This window comes from Prionailurus bengalensis, chromosome C2, assembly GCF_016509475.1.
Source record: "Prionailurus bengalensis isolate Pbe53 chromosome C2, Fcat_Pben_1.1_paternal_pri, whole genome shotgun sequence".
Lineage (NCBI taxonomy): Eukaryota > Metazoa > Chordata > Mammalia > Carnivora > Felidae > Prionailurus > Prionailurus bengalensis.
The window spans coordinates 14,258,152-14,277,624 of NC_057350.1; the positions used below are offsets into that span (position 1 = coordinate 14,258,152).

General features: G+C 39.5%; 3 protein-coding genes across 3 annotated transcripts; all 3 read left to right on the forward strand.

Moving 5' to 3' along the window:
* The first annotated feature begins 5,566 nt into the window (after positions 1-5,566).
* Positions 5,567-6,149, forward strand: LOC122491253 (keratin-associated protein 21-1-like). Its single transcript, XM_043593763.1, has one exon. It carries the CDS (start codon positions 5,605-5,607, stop codon positions 5,836-5,838), a length of 234 nt encoding a protein of 77 aa, XP_043449698.1. The 5' UTR covers positions 5,567-5,604; the 3' UTR covers positions 5,839-6,149.
* Positions 6,150-9,308: 3,159 nt separating this feature from the next.
* On the forward strand, positions 9,309-9,856 carry LOC122491254 (keratin-associated protein 21-1-like). Its single transcript, XM_043593764.1, has one exon. The coding sequence runs from the start codon at positions 9,347-9,349 to the stop codon at positions 9,542-9,544; it is 198 nt and encodes a 65-aa protein (XP_043449699.1). The 5' UTR covers positions 9,309-9,346; the 3' UTR covers positions 9,545-9,856.
* Positions 9,857-18,530: 8,674 nt separating this feature from the next.
* Positions 18,531-19,156, forward strand: LOC122491251 (keratin-associated protein 6-2-like). The gene has a single exon (XM_043593761.1). It carries the CDS (start codon positions 18,569-18,571, stop codon positions 18,851-18,853), a length of 285 nt encoding a protein of 94 aa, XP_043449696.1. The 5' UTR covers positions 18,531-18,568; the 3' UTR covers positions 18,854-19,156.
* The last annotated feature ends 317 nt before the right edge of the window (positions 19,157-19,473 follow it).

The following is a 19,473-nucleotide window of genomic DNA, read 5'->3' on the forward strand; positions in this document are numbered from 1 at the left end:
GGAATTTATGGTTTTGAATTTCAATAATGATGGAAAAGTAGGAAAATTAAAGGTAAAGAACATTTGTAAGGGGATATATATGTGTTATATTTGTTGTTAGGGATGAAGCATAGTGGAGTGATCAGATAACCCATAAGCAATATTAGAAAAAAAAAACAGTAAGAAATATTCTCAACCGAAGGAAAAATATCTAAAAATGAAACTTCTCCGAAAAGGAAATCAGCAGTTTTATTAAAATCCCTGTAGAAGTCATTCAATAAAGGACTGGATGACTCTCATTTCTTGAGGTTGAAATTTGAGTGTGGAGTAGAAGAAATGATACCTGAATTTGTACTCGTTTCCAACTAGGATTTCACTGTTGTCACAGTGAAAAATAGTTTAATTTTGGAATCTGCCTGGATATGAACATAGTGACCTGGACATTGAAGATAAGCAAAAACATCACAAACAAATAAACAACATCCTCCCCCCCCCCCCCCCACTGTATATCGGTGATGAAAGGGTTGGACTTTCTGTTTATTTGAGAAGGAGGGGAATCTTTGGACATAGACACGAGTAAAGAGAGAATCTAATTTATAGATGTGAGGGTATAAAGCTAGGTTTCTCGATCTCAGCACTTTTGACATTGACATGAGGCACTTCAGTGGTGTTGAGGGATTTTCTGTGTCATGAAATGGGCATCGTCCTAGGTTTTACCACACAGAGCCAGTAGATATCTGCAGCAGGTATGTGGGTGCAAGAAGCCTGGTAAAATCTTGCAATGATTCCAGAAAGGAGATGAATTTTTCTTTCCTTATGGACAGAGGTAGATGTTTTACAAGTGTGGAGAGATCAAGAAGGAGAAATAGTTCCTAAAAACCCCTCAGCCTTCTTGTTAAATTTTCGGAGATTGTGAACATGGAGTTTGGTTTTACTTAGAGTCCATGATTCTACTGAGAAGTGTTTTTTGGCAGAATGAAATAAAATGCTGTTTTAATAAAACTGGTGTCTCCTTAATAATGAGCTCACACTGCCCAAGACATTGTTGATTGTTGACAGTGACTGGCACAGCACAGTTGCTTACATATTTGTTGGGTAAGTCAGGGGATGAGTGACATGCTCTGCTAATTACTGACAGTATATAAGGGTCCATAGCAAATAGAAGACACACACTTCACCACTTCCATTCACAACCCACGTGAATTCTCTTCTCTTGGCAAGATGTGTTGCAACTACGGCAACTCCTGTGGCTATGGCTGCGGATATGGCTATGGCTGTGGATGCGGTCCCTATTATGGCTGTGGCTATGGCCTCCGTTATGGCTGTGGCTATGGCACCGGATATGGCTGTGGCTATGGTTATGGCTCCAACTTCTGTGGCTACCGGCCATTTTTCTATAGAAGATGTTATTCCTCTTCCTGCTAGAACATCACTGTCCAAACCCCACTTGCTTCTGAAATGACACGCCTTTAGAGAAGGCTCCTTCAAGGATCTATACTCCAAGATTTATATATCGGGAACATTGCATGTGTCATAGAAGATTTGACCTCCAGTAACATTTGTAATATGGCATCTTGTGGCTTGAGGCTATGGAATATCATCTAACAGTTTTCCAAAAAGTGTTGGCTTACTCCCTTAATATGGATTCTGTGTTGTGACTGTGGTAAGGATTTGAACATCCCACATTTGGGCAAATCCCTTATTCTCAATAAAAATGTTTCATTCCTTCTATCAAATGTCTCTAGTCTCTCTTGAGAAAGCCTCCTTTCTCTAGGTGTTATGGTCTCTCTTGAAAATTGGACTGACAATATATTTCATGTACCGGGTCTCTTTCTTGATATCATACAAGCATTTCTTCTCTTACATGCATCGATATAATGTATTCTCCACCTATGTTTCATATCTCTAGCACAGTACTGCAGAACTGTGCCCTGGAAATCACACTGTAGGTAGAATGGATGTGGAGGGAAAAGACAAGGATGAGAAGGGATGGCATCTCCTGGGAGGTTGTGACAGAAGCCAAAGGGGAAGGGGGTGTGGCCTGATCACTTAAAGAATGAATGTGATGGAAGAGAGAGTTTCTGGTATTCATGAGAAATTCAGCCTCAGCTGAAGTGTAAAGAACCAAGGAAAGGGTACGTTAGAAGCATAGCGTGGTATCATATCATCTGAATTGGATGGATTTGCTAATATATTTGTTGGCATAAATTGAGTTTGAAGAAGTTGATTTAAATCACTCAATTGACAAATCCTTTTGAATGTGTTTGAAAGAGAACCATCCAACACAATGAATACATAGTAGAAAAATTGCAGATGTATTTCCTACTCTCAGAGAGTTTACATTTTGTTGGTGTTAATAAATATGTTACAAATTAATTATGACAAATTTAGACACATAATTTGCTTGGAGAGAATAAAACAGCTTCCTGGGGAAGAGAATGAAGGTTCATTAAATATTGGAGAGATAATTCGGGGTGGTACTTTGATGTTTGGTGTCAAACGAACTGATCAAGTTGAAAGAATGGCTAGAAAGGGCAGTACTAAGGAGAAAGGGGAAGAGAAATTCATTATGTGTTGGGTATGATCAGTGGTGCCACAATTTTCAGTTAAAAAGAGGAAGGAGTAGGGCTTTAATGGTGTCCTTCAGTGTCTTCCCTGGTGCGTATACAAGAATGGGATGAGAAGCCCAGTCCTTTTTGAGTTTGAGAACCTTCCGTTTGTTGGGGTCTGACTTCAGTGTCCTTTCTTAGGTGCCATTCCAGAACTCTCACCTTTAGATCCTATAATAGAAAATGTATTTCTGGGCGCCTGGGTGGCGCAGTCGGTTAAGTGTCGGACTTCAGCCAGGTCACGATCTCGCGGTCTGGGAGTTCGAGCCCCACGTCGGGCTCTGGGCTGAGAGCCTGGAGCCTGTTTCCGATTCTGTGTCTCCCTCTCTCTCTGCCCGTCCCCCGTTCATGCTCTGTCTCTCTCTGTCCCAAAAATAAAAATAAACGTTGAAAAAAAATTAAAAAAAAAAAGAAAATGTGTTTCAGACTCAAATTCAACCAGCGGTGAATAACCAATCACTGACTCATATGCATGGCAAAGGTGAGTGCACAAAGTCTGAGTGTGAGGATCCTAGAGCCAGGAGACTCTAAACCATGTCAAATTCCAAGGAGGATGGCCTTGCCATCGAGGTCAGCCCTGGATGGAGGCTATGCCCCGTATAGTAAGTGTCCTGCTGATGAAGAATTAAGCCTTCTTTCAAGGGATGGAATTATCACACATGAGATATTCTAAATCTGATGTGATGACTGAGTGTGCTGTGAGTTAGTCTAGGATGGGTACATCGTACAAACAGGGAAAAGAATTCTAATAATTACAGTTTGTTGAAAATCTATTCATTGTTCCATTATGTTCCTTGTCTTTGAAGGCTTCTGAAGGAGGGAAGAATATCATCAATTAGGCACGTATATTATAATTTATATATCTAGTAAAGTTCTGGTTATTTATATGGCATAGAAGAACATATGGAACAATGTGTTCACAAATGACAACTTTATTTATTTATTTATTTATTTATTTATTTATTTATTCATTTATTCATTTATTCATTTATTTATTTGGATTTTTTTTCATTTATTTATTTATTTTTTTGAGAGACAGAGTGTCAGCGTGGGAGGGGCAGAGTGAGAAAGAGACACAGAATCTGAATCAGGCTTCAGTCTCCAGGCTGTCAGCACAGAGCACTACACGGGGCTCGAACTCACAAACCGTAAGATCATCACCTGAGCTGAGGTTGGACACTTAACCAACTAGCCACCCAGGCACCCTCAGACAACTATCTTTAAGGTGTGAAATTTGAGACTCTCTTAGTCCAAGAATATTGGAGATTTTCGGGTTGAATGGAATGAGAATATTGAGATAATATATTGGATTATTTTATAACTTCTAAATGTCACAACAACATTGGAACACGGTTTTGTCTAATGCATTTTTTAATTGGACAAATACTGACAGAATTGAAATTATGTGCGAGGCTATACTTTCTCTGGAAAGAAGGGTGCACAGAATAAGAGACTTTTTTTCCCTGCCATTATGCATCTGTATTCAGAAACCTGAATGGAAAGGTACTAGAAATAATGCAATAGAGCTAGAAAACTTTTTCAATAGGTCAGGAGTATTGTGACAAGAAAGAGGGTGTTAGAAAAGCAAAGTGTGTATTCTAGGGATTTTGTGCATTAGAGCTTATAGTTGTGAATTTCAACAATGGTAGAAAAATAGCGAAAATTAAGCTAAAGAACAATTGTAGTGGGTATTTTCCTTAATTTCTTTTAATTTTCCTTAAATTTTCCTTAAATTTGTTTTAAGGGATGAATCACAGCAGAGGGATCACATACCCCAGTCTAAAAGTAGTAGGAAATACTGTCAACTGAAGGAAAAATGTCTACTAAGGAAAGATCACAGGAAAGGAAATCAGCAGTTTTATGAAATTCCCGGTTGAAAGCATTCAGGAAAAGACTGGATGTCCCACATTTCTTTGATGGGAAATTTTAGCGAGGAGTAGAAGGAATGATTTTCCTGAGTTTATACACCCTTCCAGCTTGGATTTTATAGTTGTCATAGTAAAAAGTAATGCAAATTTTGGATTCATAAAATGGTGATTGATGTAAAGCATAGACAACCAAGAAGAGCAGAATATCCCAAGAAACAACCATGCAAACAAAAGGCAGAAACACCTTTATTTCTCCCTTCCTTCCTTCCTTCCTTCCTTCCTTCCTTCCTTCCTTCCTTCTTTCTTCTTTCTTTCTTTCTTTCTTTCTTTCTTTCTTTCTTTCTTTCTTTCTTTCTTATTCCTTCCTTCCTTCCTTCCTTCCTTCCTTCCTTCCTTCCTTCCTTCCTTCCTTTTTGACTTCATGTCTGGTAATGGAATGATTGGATAAAGTGTTTAGTTTAGAAAAAAAGGAAGTATTTGGAATTAGATACCAATAAAGAGAGAATATATAGATGTGAGATTCAAACCAAGGTTTCTAGATCTCAACACTATTGGCATTGTACAGCAGAAGTTCCAGTGTTGTTGGGCTTTGTTCTGATGGCTGGAATTAGCATCTTCCCTTGTTTATCACACATGGAGCTAGTAGGTATCTGCAGTAGGTATCTGGGTGTAAGCCGGCAGGCAAAAATTTGCAATGATTCCAGAAGGGAGATGGGAGTTATTTCCTTCCCTATGGGGACAGGTAGATAGTTTAGGAAAGAGGAGAGATCAAGAGGACCAAATTTTCCTAAATGTCCCTCAATGATGATACATAAGGTAAATTAAATGACAGTAAGTTGTGAAGGTGGGTACCAGTTTTACGTATGGCCCATGATTCTAGTGAGAGATTCTTTGGCAGAACAAATTAAAATGCTGTTCTTTAAATATAACTGGAGACTCCAAAGAATGAAGTCACATTTCCCAAGACATTTATTGATTGTTGACAGTGAGTGGCATACCAGAAGTGCTTACATATTTGTTGGGTATGTCAGGGGATGAATGGTATGTTCTGCCAATTACTGACAGTATATAAAGGTCCAAGGCTAGTAGAAGACACACAGTTCACCACATCCTCTCGCAACCCACGTGAAATCTCTTCTCTTGACAAGATGTGTTGCAACTACGGCAACTCCTGTGGCTATGGCTGTGGCTATGGCTATGGCTGTGGCTATAGGCCCTATTATGGCTGTAGTTATGGACCTGGCTATGGCTGTGGATATGGCTGTGGATACGGCTCCTGCTGTGGCTATGGCCCCAGATATGGCTGTGGCTGTGGCTATGGCTCTGGTTGCTGTGGCTACCGGCCATTTTGGTATAGAAGATGTTATTCTTCTTGCTGCTAGAACATCACTGTCCAAGACACATTTGCTTCTGAACGGCCCGGCTTAAGGGAGGGCTGATTCATTGAGTTATACCCCAAGATTTCTATATCCAAAATATTGCATGCTTTCGGGAATTTGTGACCTCAAGTTAGCATTTGTATGAAGGCATCCTGTGGCTGAAGGCTATGTGGTATCCTCTGACTATTTTCCAAATGTTAGTCTTTACTTCCCTAATCTGGGTTCTTTGTTGAGACTGTGGCAACATATCTAAAATCCCACAGTGAGGCAAATCCCTTATTCTCAATAAAAATGTTTCATTTTTTTCTAACAAATCTTTGTGTTCTTGCTTGTGAATGAATCCTTTCTGAGGTCTTATGTTATCTTTTGAATCTTGGGCAACAATATATTTCATGAACCTGGGTCTCTTCCTAGATATAATATAAGCATTTCTTCTCTTATGTGCATCAGAGATAATATCTTCACCTATTTCTTGTATCCATAACTCCTCAACATAAATCACACTGTGTAAGGAGTATGTCCTTGAGATAACACTGTATCTAGATTGGAGCTGAAGGCTGGAGGGGTAAGAGGAGGAGTTAGGACACCTCTTTGGGAAGTTGTGACACAAGCTCAAGAGGGAGGAAGTATGGCATGAGTGCTTCAAGGATGAAAGGAATTGAAGAGAGAATTTTGGGATTAATGAGAAATTGGGAGCTGCCTCTGCTGAGATATAAAATAGTAAGGAAATGAAAAGCAAGAGAATAATGTGTTATTGTAACATCTGCATTTTTATGGAAGTGCAAATACATTTGTTGGCATATGAGTTTGAGTAAATTGATTTAAGTCAATTAATTTCCAAATCGATTTGAATGTTTTTGAAAGGGAACTGTCTTACACCCTGAAGGCACAGTAGAAAAGTTATAGGTGAATTTCTTGCTCTCAGAGTGGTTCCATTCTTGTAGGTTAATAAAAAAAAAAAGAAGAAGGATTAATCAGATAAATTTAGAGAGATAATTCCTATGGTGCGAATAACATAGCATTCTTGGGAAGAGAGTGCAGGTTTAAGCTCTGGAGAATTAATTGAAGGAGGTTTTTTGACATTTTGTGTCAAATGAACTGATGTTACTTTCAAGAAAATACTAGAAATACAGTTGTAAAGGGGAAAGAGAAAATCATGAAGTTTTGGGTATGATCAGTGGTGCCCCAATTTTTAGTGCAAAAGAACAATGGCTAGTGCTTTAAATGGGCTGTCTTTGTGTGGGGCAGAAATAGAATGAGATTAATAGTTCCAGATTGATTTTCTAAGTTTGATAGCTTACTACTTTTGTTGGATTCTGATTTCAGTGTGCTTCTCACTTATGCCTTTCCAGACCTCTAACATTTAGATCCTACAACAAAAAAAGTCTTTCAGACACAATTTCAACCAGCAGAATAAAAGACTCAATGTCTCATCTCCATGACAAGGGTCACTGCACAAAGTCTGGGTCTGAGAACCCTTGGTCCTGGAGACTCCACCACATGGCCAATTCCAGGGAAGATGGCTCTGCCATCAAGGTCAGTCCTGGAGGGAAACTACACCCAGGATATAATGTGTCTTACTGACGAGGAAAGAGATGTTCTTTCAAGAGCTGGACAATTCTCAGAGATGGAACATCTGTAAGTCACTTCTGGAGACTGTGCTCTGGATAAATCAGAGGTGAGAAAATTGTATACACAGGGACAGTCAATTCCAATCATTACAGTTTGTTGAACATCTAACTTATGGTTTCATTAGGTTCGTTTTCATTGAACACTACCTGAAAGAAGGCAGAATAGTATTCATTAGGCACCTATCTCATACGTTCTATTTCTAGTAAAGGGTTTACCATTTATTAGGCATATGAGACAACTTGTATCTGTAGAAATGACTTTGAAAACTAACAGATATCTTCAAAAGGTGAAATTTGTGACTGTTTTAGCCATGAACATTTGGAACTTTCGGCTTGAATGAATTGAGAACATTATGACCTATATCCACATTCTTATAGATTCTAAGTGATACCAACGTTTGAACATGGTTTTGTTTTAATGTGTCTGTTTGTTATTGGCAGAAATATTGAGTTGAGATTATGTGCCAGGCACTATGCTTAGAACTAACCGATGATTCAAGGACACACAGAAGAAAAGATCTTTTTCTGCCATTAAACATCAGTGTTCTGAGCTCTTAATGGAAGTGTATAGAAATAAGGCAATAAAGATAGGAAGTGTTTTTCAATAGTTCTTGGGCATTGTGACCAGAGAGTGGCTGTTTAAAAAGTATCATGTCTCGTGCATTGGAATTTATGGTTTTGAATTTCACTAATGATGGAAAAGTAGGAAAATTAAAGGTAAAGAACATTTGTAAGGGGATATATATGTTTTATATTTGTTGTTAGGGACGAAGCATAGTGGAGTATTCAGATAACCCATAAGCAATGTTAGAAAAAAAACAGTAGGAAATATTCTCAACTGGAGGAAAAATATCTAATAATGAAACTTCTCCGAAAAGGAAATCAGCAGTTTTATTAAAATCCCTGTAGAAGTCATTCAATAAAGGACTGGATGACTCTCATTTCTTGGTGTTGAAATTTGAGTGTGGAGTAGAAGAAATGATACCTGAATTTGTACTCATTTCCAACTAGGATTTCATAGTTGTCACAGTGAAAAGTAATTTAAATTTTGGATTCTGCCTGGATATGAACATAGTGACATAAACAATGAAGATAAGCAAAAACATCACAAACAAACAAACAAACAAACAGTATCCCCCCTCCCCACCACTGTGTGTCTGGTGAGTGAAAGGTTGGAGTTTCAGTTTAGTTGAGAAGAAAGGGAATATTTGGACTTAGACACTAGTAAAGAGAGAATCTCATTTATAGATGTGAGGCTACAAAAGTAGGTTAGGTAGGTTTCTTGATCTCAGCACTTTTGACATTTGACATGAGGAATTTCAATGATGTTGAGGGCTATTCTGTGTCCTGAAATGGGCATCATCCTAGGTTTTACCACACAGAGCCAGTAGGTATCTGCAGCAGGTATGTGGGTGCAAGAAGCCTGGTAAGATATTGCAATGATTCCAGAAAGGAGATGAATTTTTCTTTCCTTATGGACAGAGGTAGATGTTTTACAAGTGTGGAGAGATCAAGAAGGAGAAATAGTTCCTAAAAACCCCTCAGCCTTCTTATTAAATGATTGAAGAGTGTGAACATGGATTTTGGTTTTACTTAGAGTCCATGATTCTACCGAGAAATGTTTTTTAGCAGAATGAAATAAAATGCTGTTTTTAATAAACCTGGAGTCTCCTTAATAATGAGCTCACGTTGCCCAAGACATTGTTCATTGTTGACAGTGACTGGCACAGCACAGTTGCTTACATATTTGTTGGGTAAGTCAGGGGATGAGTGACATGCTCTTCTAATTACTGACAGTATATAAGGGTCCAAAGCAAGTAGAAGACATGCACTTCACCACATCCTCTCACAACCCACGTGAATTCTCTTCTCTTGGCAAGATGTGTTGCAACTACGGCAACTCCTGTGGCTATGGCTGTGGATATGGCTATGGCTGTGGATGCGGTCCCTATTATGGCTGTGGCTATGGCTCCTGCTGTGGCTATGGCACCGGATATGGCTGTGGCTATGGCTATGGCTCCAACTTCTGTGGCTACCGGCCATTTTTCTATAGAAGATGTTATTCCTCTTGCTGCTAGAACATCACTCTCCAAACCCCACTTGCTTCTGAAATGACACGTCTTAAGAGAAGACTCATTCAAGGATCTATACCCCAAGATTTATATATCGGGAACACTTCATGTGTCATAGAAGATTTGACCTCCAGTAACATTTGTGGCATGTTATCTTGCGAATTGAGGCTATGGCGTATCATCTAACAGTTTTCCAAAAAGTGTTGGCCTTACTCCCTTAATATGGATTCTGTGATGTGACTGTGGTGAGGATCTGAACATCCCACATTTGGGCAAATCCCTTATTCTCAATAAAAATGTTTCATTTCTTCCATCAAATGTCTCTGTTCTTTCTTGTGAAAGCCTCCTTTCATGAGGTGTTATGGCCTCTCTTGAACATTGGGCTGACAATATATTCTGTGTACACGGGTCTCTTTCTTGATATAATACAAGCATTTATTCTCTTTTTTCCCATCCACCATTTTTTTAAATTGGAAATTTATTGTCAAATTGGTTTTCCATACAACACCCAGTGTTCATCCCAAAAGTTGCCTTCCTCAATACCCATCACCCACCCTCCCCTCCCTCCTACCCCCCACCAACCCTCAGTTTTTTTCAATTTTTAAGAGTCTCTTATGCTCTGGCTCTCTCCCTTTCTAACCTTTTTTTTGTCTCTTTCCCTCCTCCATGGACTTCTGTTAAGTTTCTCAGGATCCACATAAGAGTGAAAACATATGCTATCTGTCTTTCTCTTTATGACTTATTTCACTTATTTCCAGAGCAGCTGAAGCAGTTTGCATTCCCACCAATGGTGCAAGAGGGTTCCCATTTCTCCACATCTTCTCCAGCATCTATAGTCTCCTGATTTGTTAATTTTAGCCACTCTGACTGGCGTGATGTGATAGCTGAGTGTGGTTTTGATTTGTATTTCCCTGATGAGGAGCGACGTTGAACATCTTTTCATGTGCCTGTTGGCCATCTGGATGTCTTCTTTAGAGAAGTGTCTGTTCATGTTTTCTGCCCATTTCTTCACTGGGTTATTTGTTTTTCGGGTGTGGAGTTTGGTGAGCTCTTTATAGATTTTGGATCCTAGCCCTTTGTCTGATATGTCATTTGCAAATATCTTTTCCCATTCCATTGGTTGCCTTTTAGTTTTGTTGAGTGTTTCCTTGCAGTGCAGAAGCTTTTTATCTTCATGAGGTCCCAATAGTTCATTTTTGCTTTTAATTCCCTTGCCTTTGGAGATGTATCAAGTAAGAAATTGCTGCGGCTGAGGTCAGAGAGGTCTTTTCCTGCTTTCTCCTCTATGGTTTTGATGGTTTCCTGTCTCACATTCAGGTCCTTTATCCATTTTGAGTTTGTTTTTGTGAATGGTGTAAGAAAGTGGTCTAGTTTCATCCTTCTGCATGTTGCTGTCCAGTTCTCCCAGCACCATTTGTTAAAGAGACTATCTTTTTTCCACTGGATATTCTTTCCTGCTTTGTCAAAGATTAGTTGGCCATACTTTTGTGGGTCTAGTTCTGGGGTTTCTATTCTATTCCATTGGTCTATGTGTCTGTTTTTGTGCCAATACCATGCTGTCTTGATGATGACAGCTTTGTAGTAGAGGCTAAAGTCTGGGATTGTGATGCCTCGTGCTTTGGTCTTCTTCTTCAAAATTACTTTGGCTATTTGGGGCCTTTTGTGGTTCCATACAAATTTTAGGATTGCTTGTTCTAGCTTTGAGAAGAATGCTGGTGCAATTTTGATTGGGATTGCATTGAATGTGTAGATAGCTTTGGGTAGTATTGACATTTTAACAATATTTATTCTTCCAATCCATGAGCATGGAATGTTTTTCCATTTCTTTATATCTTCTTCAATTTCCTTCATAAGCTTTCTATAGTTTTCAGCATACAGATCTGTTACATCTTTGGTTAGGTTTATTCCTAGGTATTTTATGCTTCTTGGTGCAATTGTGAATGGGATCAGTTTCTTTATTTGCCTTTTTGTTGCTTCATTATTAGTGTATAAGAATGCAACTGATTTCTGTACATTGATTTTGTATCCTGCGACTTTGCTGAATTCCTGTATCAGTTCTAGCAGACTTTTGGTGGAGTCTATTGGATTTTCCATGCATAATATCATGTCATCTGCAAAAAGTGAAAGCTTAACTTCATCTTTGCCAATTTTGATGCCTTTGATTTCCTTTTGTTGTCTGATTGCTGATGCTAGAACTTCCAACACTATGTTAAACAACAGCAGTGAGAGTGGACATCCCTGTCATGTTCCTGATCTCAGGGAGAAAGCTCTCAGTTTTTCCCCACTGAGGATGATATTAGCTCTGGGTTTTCATAAATGGCTTTTATGATGTTTAAGTATGTTCCTTCTATCCCAACTTTCTCGAGGGTTTTTATTAAGAAGGGATGCTTTATTTTGTCAAATGCTTTTTCTGCATCGATTGACAGGATCATATGGTTCTTTCTTTTCTTTTATTAATGTGATGTATCATTGATTGATTGATTTGCGAATGTTGAACCAGCCCTGCAGCCCAGGAATGAATCCCACTTGATCATGGTGAATAATTTTTTATATGCTGTTGAATTCGATTTGCTAGTATCTTATTGAGAATTTTTGCATCCATATTCATCAGGGATATTGGCCTGTAGTTCTCTTTTTTTACTGGGTCTCTGTCTGGTTTAGGAATCAAAGTAATACTGGCTTCATAGAATGAGTCTGGAAGTTTTCCTTCCCTTTCTATTTCTTGGAATAGCTTGGAAGGATAGCTATTATCTCTGCTTTAAACGTCTGGTAGAACTCCCCTGGGAAGCCATCTGGTCCTGGACTCTTATTTGTTGGGAGATTTTTGATAACTGATTCAATTTCTTCGGTGGTTATGGGTCTGTTCAAGCTTTCTATTTCCTCCTGATTGAGTTTTGGAAGAGTGTGGGTGTTTAGGAATTTGTCCATTTCTTCCAGGTTGTCCAATTTGTTGGCATATAATTTTTCATAGTATTCCCTGATAATTGTTTGTATCTCTGAGGGATTGGTTGTAATAATTCCATTTTCATTCATGATTTTATCTATTTGGGTCATCTCCCTTTTCTTTTTGAGAAGCCTGGCTAGAGGTTTGTCAATTTTGTTTATTTTTTCAAAAAACCAACTCTTGGTTTTGTTGATCTGCTCTACAGTTTTTTTAGATTCTATATTGTTTATTTCTGCTCTGATCTTTATTATTTCTCTTCTTCTGCTGGGTTTAGGCTGCCTTTGCTGTTCTGCTTCTATTTCCTTTAGGTGTGCTGTTAGATTTTGTATTTGGGATTTTTCTTGTTTCTTGAGATAGGCCTGGATTGCAATGTATTTTCCTCTCAGGACTGCCTTTGCTGCATCCCAAAGCGTTTGGATTGTTGTATTTTCATTTTTGTTTGTTTCCATATATTTTTTAATTTCTTCTCTAATTGCCTGGTTGACCCATTCATTCTTTAGTAGGGTGTTCTTTAACCTCCATGCTTTTGGAGGTTTTCCAGACTTTTTCCTGTGGTTGATTTCAAGCTTCATAGCATTGTGGTCTGAAAGTATGCATGGTATAATTTCAATTCTTGTATACTTATGAAGGGCTGTTTTGTGACCCAGTATATGATCTATCTTGGAGAATGTTCCATGTGCACTCGAGAAGAAAGTATATTCTGTTGCTTTGGGATGCAGAGTTCTAAATATATCTGTCAAGTCCATCTGATCCAATGTATCATTCAGGGCCCTTGTTTCTTTATTGATCCTGTGTCTAGATGATCTATCCATTTCAGTATGTGGAGTGTTAAAGTCCCCTGCAATTACCACATTCTTATCAATAAGGTTGCTTATGTTTATGAGTAATTATTTTATATATTTGGGGGCTTCCATATTGGGCGCATAGACATTTATAATTGTTAGCTCTTCCTGATGGATAGACCCTGTAATTATTATATAATGCCCTTCTTCATCTCTTGTTACAGCCTTTAATTTAAAGTCTAGTTTGTCTGATATAAGTATGGCTACTCCAGCTTTCTTTTGACTTTCACTAGCATGATAAATAGTTCTCCATCCCCTCACTCTCAATCTAAAGGTGTCCTCAGGTCTAAAATGAGTCTCTTGTAGACAGCAAATAGATGGGTCTTGTTTTTTTATCCATTCTGATACCCTATGTCTTTTGGTTGGCACATTTAATCCATTTACATTCAGTGTTATTATAGAAAGATACGGGTTTAGAGTCATTGTGATGTCTGTATGTAGCAATGTCTCTGGTACTTTTTCTCACAGGATCCCCCTTAGGATCTCTTGTAGGGCTGGTTTAGTGGTGATGAATTCCTTCAGTTTTTGTTTTTTTGGGAAGACCTTTATCTCTCCTTCTATTCTAAATGACAGACTTGCTGGATAAAGGATTCTCGGCTGCATATTTTTTCTGTTCAACACATTGAAGATCTGATGCCAATCCTTTCTGGCCTGCCAAGTTTCAAAAGAGAGATCAGTCACGAGTCTTATAGCTCTCCCTTTATATGTTAGGGCAAGTTTATCCCTTGCTGCTTTCAGAATTTTCTCTTTATCCTTGTATTTTGCCAGTTTCACTATGATATGTTGTGCAGAAGATCGATTCAAGTTACATCTGAAGGGAGTTCTCTGTGCCTCTTGGATTTCAATGCCTTTTTCCTTCCCCAGTTCAGGGAAGTTCTCAGCTATGATTTCTTCAAGTACCCCTTCAGCACCTTTCCCTCTCTCTTCCTCCTCTGGGATACCAATTATGCGTATATTATTTCTTTTTAGTGTATCACTTAGTTCCCTAATTTTCCCCTCATACTCCTGGATTGTTTTAATCTCTTTTTATCAGCTTCCTCTTTTTCCATAATTTTATCTTCTAGTTCACCTATTCTCTCCTCTGTGTCTTCAGTCTGAGCCGTGGACGTTTCCATTTTATTTTGCATCTCATTTAAAGCGTTTTTCAGGGCGCCTGGGTGGCGCAGTCGGTTAAGCGTCCGACTTCAGCCAGGTCACGATCTCGCGGTCCGTGAGTTTGAGCCCCGCGTCAGGCTCTGGGCTGATGGCTCAGAGCCTGGAGCCTGTTTCCGATTTTGTGTCTCCCTCTCTCTCTGCCCCTCCCCCGTTCATGCTCTGTCTCTCTTTGTCCCCCAAAATAAATAAACGTTGAAAAAAAAATATAAAGCGTTTTTCAGCTCCTCCTGACTATTCCTTAGTCCCTTGATCTCTGTAGCAATAGAGTCTCTGCTGTCCTCTATTCTGTTTTCAAGCCCAGCAATTAATTTTATGACTATTATTCTAAATTCACTTTCTGTTATATTATTTAAATCGTTTTTGATCAGTTCATTAGCTGTTGTTATTTCCTGGAGATTCTTTTGAGGGGAATTCTACCCTTTGTTCATTTTGGATAGTCCCTGGAGTGGCGGGGACCTGCAGGGCACTTCCCCTGTGCTGTGGTGTATAACTGGAGTTGGCGGGAGGGGCTGCAGTCAGAACTGATTTCTGACCCCAGCCCATCGCTGGGGCCATAGTCAGACTGGTGAGTGCCTTCTCTTCCCCTCTCCTAGGGGCGGGATTCACTGTGGGGTGGCGTGGTCCATCTGGACTACTTGCACAATGTCAGGCTTGTGGTGCTGGGGATATGGCGTATTAGCTGGGGTGGGTAGGCAAGGTGCACGGGGGCAGGAGGGGCAGGCTTAGCTCGCTTCTCCTTAGGTGATCCACTTCAGGAGGGGCCCCTCTTCTGTGGGCCTCTCATCTGCGCTTGGGTCCGGAGACCCCGTTCTGCTAGCCTTCTGGTGGTTTTCTGGGTTATTTAGGCAGGTGTAGGTGGAATCTAAGTGATCAGCAGGATGCGCGGTGAGCCCAGCATCCTCCTACGCTGCCATCTTCTGCTGGTCCGACAAATACTTTTGAATGTGTTTGAAAGAGAACCATCCGACACAATGAATACATAGAAGAAAAATGGCAGATGAATTTCCTACTCTCAGAGTGTTTACATTTTGTTGGTGTTAATAAATATGTTACAAATTAATTATGACAAATTTAGACACATAATTTGCTTGGAGAGAATAAAACAGCTTCCTGGGGAAGAGAATGAAGGTTCATTAAATATTGAAGAGATAGTTTGGGGTGGTACTTTGATGTTTGGTGTCAAACGAACTGATCAAGTTGAAAGAATGGCCAGAAAGGGCAGTACCAAGCAGAAAGGGGAAGAGGAATTCATTATGTGTTGGGTATGATCAATGGTGCCACAATTTTCAGTTGAAAAGAGGAAGGAGTAGGGCTTTAATGGTGTCCTTTAGTGTCTTCCCTGGTGCGTATACAAGAATGGGATGAGAAGCCCAGTCCTTTTTGAGTTTGAGAACCTTCCGTTTGTTGGGGTCTGACTTCAGTGTCCTTTCCTCAGGTGCCATTGCAGAGCTCTCACCTTTAGATCCTACAATAGAAAATGTATTTCAGACTCAAATTCAACCAGCAGTGAATAACCAATCACTGACTCATATGCATGGCAAAGGTGAGTGCACAAAGTCTGAGTGTGAGGATCCTAAGCCAGGACTCTAAACCATGTCAAATTCCAAGGAGGATGGCCTTGCCATCGAGGTCAGCCCCGGATGGAGGCTATGCCCAGTATAGTAAGTGTCCTGCTGATGAAGAATTAAGCCTTCTCTCAAGAGATGGAATATATGGGATAGTCTAAATCTGGAACACATGGGATAGTCTAAATCTGATGTGATGACTGAGTGTGCTGTGAGTTAGTCTAGGATGGGTACATCGTACAAACAGGGAAAAGAATTCTAATATTTACAGTTTTTTGAAAATCTATTCATTGTTTCATTATGTTCCTTGTCTTTGAAGGCTTCTGAAGGAGGGAAGAATATCATCAATTAGGCATGTATATCATAACTTACATATCTAGTAATGGTCTGGTTATTTATAAGGCATAGAAGAACATAAGGAACAATGCGTTCACAAACAGACTACTATATTTATCTTTTTATTCATTAGAATTTTTTTCTTTTTTCTTTTTTTTGACAGACAGAATGTCAGGGTGGGAAGGGCAGAGTGAGAAAGAGACACAGAATCTGAATCAGGCTTCAGTCTCCAGGCTGTCAGCACAGAGCTCTACACGGGGCTCTAACTCACAAACCTTTAGACATCACCTGAGCTGAGGTTGGACACTTAACCAAGGAGCCACCCGGGAACCCCCAGACAACTATCTTCAAAGTGTGAAATTTGAGACTCTCTTAGTCCAAGAATATTGGGGATTTTCAGGTTGAATGGAATGAGATTATTGCGATAATATATTGAATTATTTTATAACTTCTAAATGGCACACCAACATTTGAATACGGTTTGTTAAATGCATTTTTTAATTGGAGAAATATTGAAGGAATTCAAATTATGTGCCAGGCTGTACTTCATCAGGAAACAGGGTTGCACAGAATAAAAGACTTTTTTTTCTGCCATTATGCATCTATATTCAGAAACCTGAATGGAAAGGTACTGGAAATAATGTTATAGAGCTAGAAAACTTTTCCAATAGTTCAGGAGTATTGTGACAGGAAAGGGGGTGTTAGAAAAGCAAAGTGTGTATTCAGGTATTTTGTGCATTAGAGATTATGGTTGTGAATTTCAAGAATGGTAGAAAAGTAGGGAAATTTAAGGTAAAGAACAATTGTAGTGGGTATATTTTCCTTAAACTTCTTGTAAGGGATGAATCACAGCAGAGGGACCACATACCCCAGTCTAAGAGTCGTAGAAAATACTGTCAAGTGAAGGAAAAATGTCTACTAAGGAAAGATCACAGGAAAGGAAATCAGCAGTTTTATGAAATTCCTAGGTGAAATTATTCAGTCAAAGACTGGATGTCACTCATTTTTTGATGGGAAATTTTAGCATGGAGTAGAAGGAATGATCTTCCTGAGTTTGCACTCCCTTCCAGGTTGGATTTTAAAGTTCACAGTAAAAAGTAATACAAATTTTGGATTCTGCCAGATTGGTAAAATGGTGATTGATGTAAAGCGTAGACAACGAAGACAAGCAGAAACATCCCAAGAAACAACCATACAAACAAAAAGCAGAGACACCTTCATTTCTTCCTTCCTTCCTTCCTTCCTTCCTTCCTTCCTTCCTTCCTTCCCTCTTTCCTTCTTTCCTTCCTTCCTTCCTTCCTTCCTTCCTTCCGACCACCTTTCTTTCTTTCTTTCTTTCTTTCTTTCTTTCTTTCCTTCTTTCTTTCTTTCCTTCTTTCTTTCTTTCTTTCTTTCTGACTCCTTCCTTCCTTCCTTCCTTCCTTCCTTCCTTCCTTCCTTCCTTCTTTTCTTTTTGACTTTATGTCTGGCAATAGAATGGTTGGATAAAGGGTTAAGTTGAGAAAAAAAGGAAGAATTTGGAATTAGACACCAATAAAGTGAGAATATGTAGATGTTAGATTCAAACCAAAGTTTCTAGATCTCAACACTATTGTCATTGTACAGCAGAAGTTCAGTGTTGTTGGGCTTTGTTCTGATGGCTGGAATTAGCATCCTCCCTCGTTTATCACACATGGAGCTTGTAGGTATCTGCAGTAGGTATCTGGGTGTGAGCAGACAGACAAAAATTTGCAATGATTCCAGAAAGGAGATGGGAGTTATTTCCTTCCCTATGGGGACAGGTAGATAGTTTAGGAAAGAGGAGAGATCAAGAGGACAAGATTTTCCTAAATGTCCCTCAATGATGATACATAAGGTAAATTAAATGACAACAAGTTGTGAAGGTAGGTACCAGTTTCACGTATGGCCCATGATTCTAGTGAGAGATTCTTTGGCAGAACAAATTAAAATGCTGTTCTTTAAATATAACTGGAGACTCCAACAGAATGAAGTCACATTTCCCAAGACTTTTATTGATTGTTGACAGTGAGTGGCATACCAGAAGTGCTTACATATTTGTTGGGTATGTCAGGGGATGAATGGTATGTTCTGCCAATTACTGACAGTATATAAAGGTCCAAGGCTAGTAGAAGACAAACAGTTCACCATATCCTCTCGCAACCCACGTGAAATCTCTTCTCTTGACAAGATGTGTTGCAACTACGGCAACTCTTGTGGCTATGGCTGTGGCTATGGCTATGGCTGTGGCTATGGCCCCTATTACAGCTGGAGTTATGGACCTGGCTATGGATGTGGATATGGCTCCTGGTATGGCTGTGGCTCTGGTTGTGGATATGGCTGTGGATATGGCTCCTGCTGTGGCTACGGCCCCAGATATGGCTGTGGTTGTGGCTATGGCTCCGGCTGCTATGGCTCCGGCTGCTATGGTTACCGGCCATTTTGCTATAGAAGATGTTATTCTTCTTGCTGTTAGAACATCACCCCATTGTCCTCTAAATAAGACACATCTAATGAGAGGGCTGAATCAAGGATTCATACCTCACATTTTCTATATCCACGAAATTGCATGCTTCTCAGAGGCTCACACCTCCAAGCAACATTTCTAGAATGGCATCTTGTGCCTCAAGGCTGTGTGGTATCATCTGACTCTTTTCTAAATGTTGGTGTTTATTCCTTTAGTCTGGATTCTGTCATCTGACTGTGGCAACAAGCCTAACACCCCACAGTTGGGCAAATTCCTTATTCTCAATAAAAATGATTCTTTGATTCTAATATATCTCTGTGTTCTTGCTTGTGAATTACTCCTTTTCTTGAGGTATTATGACTTCTCTTTAAAATCTACGTGACAATATTTTTCATGCACATGAGGGCTCTTCCTTCATATAATGCAAGCATTTCTTCTCTTATGTGCATCAGAGAAAATGCCTTTTCTACCTGTGCCTTGCACCCCTCATGCCCAGGCCCTCACACCTCAACACAAATCACAGATATTTCAGAACTTTCATCTGGAAATCACACTCTGTATAATGGAGGTGGAGGGGAAAGGCAAGGAGGGATGTTCCCTCTTTTGGAGGTTGTGAGACAAGCTCCAGG